We start from the raw sequence: 2,838 nt of genomic DNA, 5'->3' as shown, positions 1-2,838 counted from the left end.
CCGTGTTGCCCTTTAGACCCTTTTTTTTGTCACTTTCAGTTGCCTCCTGCCTGGGAATTCCATGTTCCTATCTAAATAAGTCGGGCTTGGCTTTTTTTTTTTTTTCTTATTCCAGAACTCACCTGTGACAAAGTACACTCCTTCCACTGTGATATCCATACCATTAATTGACCCAGACAAGGAACCTTCCAGCTCTCTGATTACTGACCCATCAAATACTTCCCAATAAGCAATCTGTAATTCAGGAGAGAAGCATTAGGCAGAATTCAGCTCAGTGGAATCATCCACACACATGCTAACAAAAGATGGTTCTACTTTATATAGAAGGTAGCAAAAATGCATCATGGGTTGATATGTCTGCTGAAATTATAAATAGGCTAAAGCAGAGGGTGGATAAACCATTTTAATATTTTTAGTATTGGCTTTTGAATTTGCATTCTATTTAAAGAGATGTTGATATGCTGGTAAACCCGGATTGTGGCAGAAAGTGCTTTTGATCAGTCTAAGCAGATTGAGTCTGAAGCAAGCTGTAAAAGAAAAAGGAAAAGGTCATTGCATCCACTTTCCCGCATCTACCCTTGGATCAAGAAAGTGAAGCTTCATGCCTGATGGAAGGGGAAAGCATTTCCCTTCTTCAGGTTGGGGAAAGAGCAATCCAGAAAGTTCTGAAGACTGGGCCTTACTGGCCCAGTTTATTAAAAGTCACTGGCTGTTTATTCCCAACTTTCTCATCTGCCCCAGAGGAATAAAGCATTCCACAAGATGGAGTTTAAAGAAAAATGATAATATCCCTCCCTTCTTGGGGGTAGACAGGAACTCAAAGGGAGAGATTTTTATACTTTTTGAACTTTGAAATTTATAAATGTACAGCCAATTCAAAAATAAAATTTCTTTCTAAAGAGTACCAGGAATCAGGAGTATGAACTTGGGCACGCATTTCACCCTTTTCTCTTTGTTTGATATTGATGGAAACTTGCTGTGTTCCAGTCATTATGCCAAGAATCTGTATTCCTCTGGATCTAGCTAGAAATTATGTGTGTGTATATATATACACACATAGAGAGAGATATATATCTGTATAATTTCTGTCGATGCTTGATTTCTTTAACATAAAGTTCTGTTTTCACGGCGAAAACATAAAGGACTATAAAAGCACACCAAAATCCTCATTTCTCAGAAGGTACACCCATATAAGTAATTTGTGCTTTCTTGGACAAAGAAGTCAAAGTGACCCTCTCCTTGTCAGTCTTATCAGTCCTCAGGCTTTCCTGGATATCCTCTGCCTGGGATGGTCTTCCCTGACATTTCAGCATGGCTTGGTCCTTTTGTCACTCAGGTCTCAGCTCAAACATCACCTCCTTAAGGAGGCCTTCACTTACCAACCTAGCTAAAGCAGCTTTCTTCCCGTCAGCCAGTATCATATAGCCTGTTCTATCTTCTTTTTAGCTCTTTCGCCATTTCCTGTCATCTTGTTCACTTATTACTCATTGTTCATTCATCTGTTTGTTTGCATGTGTACTGTCCAATTCCATCCCCTCCCACCCAAAGTAAATGCATAAAATAACTAAACTCCATGAAAGCAGGGACTTTGTCGTGTCCCCAGCACTTAGAATAGTTTTACAGACTTATGATTTATGGTTTAAACGTTTTGGTAAAAATTCTAATAAGAAGGAAATAGACTTTCAAATTTCATAAATTGAAACCTAAAACATGGCAGATATCACACTAATTTAGAAACTTTATGAACCATATGTCAAAGCATTCATAATAATGTGTTTAACTCCCTAATATCTATTCTACCCCAATTCCAAGAGGAAGCCCACTTAGACCATGAGTCAAACCTAGAGTTGAGGAGTGGGCAGGATGAGACACAAAGAAACTAATAAGGCCAACCTATAGAAACAAAAACTGAGGCAGATCTCCATACCCTCTCATAATATTCTATGTCAGGCAAATCCTGATTGGGTCAGGCAACATTTCTTGGGTTTTTATGGCAAAGTGTCTTTGGGCAGTAGTTCCCAATCACCTGGGAAGCTCAAACAGGAAAAAGCCCCTCTCCTAGATTCTAATTTGGGAATGGTTGGGGGTAGGGAGTGGGAGAGGCAGTTTTAGTATTTTCCCTACAATATTTTTATACTTTTAACTCATCAATTTTTTCTGTAGCTAGGGGAAAAGAATATTCAACGTCTTAAATTATCTCAAAGTCATCTCAAACTCTGAATTAGAAGAATCCAAATCCATTCATTAGATATACAGGTAATTAGGCTGATCTGACATGGCTGGCAGGGTGGATGACACCTTAGTGTCCTTACCCCTCCATGTGTCTCTCTTCTAAAGCCTCTTGCTTGCTCCAAGGGGAAACATTGCTCCCAAAAGGACCAATCTTCACCCAAGGACATGAACTCTCCGGCATAAGAGATTTTAAATAATGAAGTAGAGTGATGAGAGATAAGGAACTCTATTGTCATTCAATTTGGATTTAGTCAAAGTGACAGCTGGTTTGGGCACAGCAATTCTTTTCTGGCCTCAGAAATTTCCTAATAATAAAAATCAATATGCATTGAGAACCTACTATGTGCAAGCATCCTGCTCTTAGCACTATATGCGAGCATTTCTTTAATCCTCACAGCAACTCTCTGAGGTTCGGTGGTATCATCATTCCATTTTACAGATGAGGAAATGATGGCACCAGAAGATTACACAACATTTCCAAAGTGACACAGCTGATCAACAGCAAAACTGTCATTTGAACTGGGATGACTCCAGAGTCTGCACCCTCAGCCACAATGCTTCATTTCTTTTTTCTTGTACCAGAAAGATCTTAATTCTTGCTGGTAA

General features: G+C 39.2%; 1 protein-coding gene across 1 annotated transcript in view; it reads right to left on the bottom strand.

Annotated features, from left to right (window-relative positions):
* Nucleotides 1-12: 12 nt before the first annotated feature.
* The window catches only part of CFAP52 (cilia and flagella associated protein 52), a 44,946-nt gene continuing 42,120 nt past the window's right edge, over nt 13-2,838 (bottom strand). Inside the window, exon 14 of the mRNA XM_023529850.1 lies at nt 13-234. Coding sequence (XP_023385618.1) covers nt 13-234 — 222 coding nt within the window. The remainder of the gene's footprint in view (nt 235-2,838) is intronic.

Source organism: Pteropus vampyrus, unplaced genomic scaffold (assembly GCF_000151845.1).
Source record: "Pteropus vampyrus isolate Shadow unplaced genomic scaffold, Pvam_2.0 Scaffold44, whole genome shotgun sequence".
NCBI classification, from domain to species: Eukaryota; Metazoa; Chordata; class Mammalia; order Chiroptera; family Pteropodidae; genus Pteropus; species Pteropus vampyrus.
The sequence above is the reverse complement of the archived record's forward strand: the minus strand, read 5'-3'. Positions and strand labels throughout refer to the sequence as shown.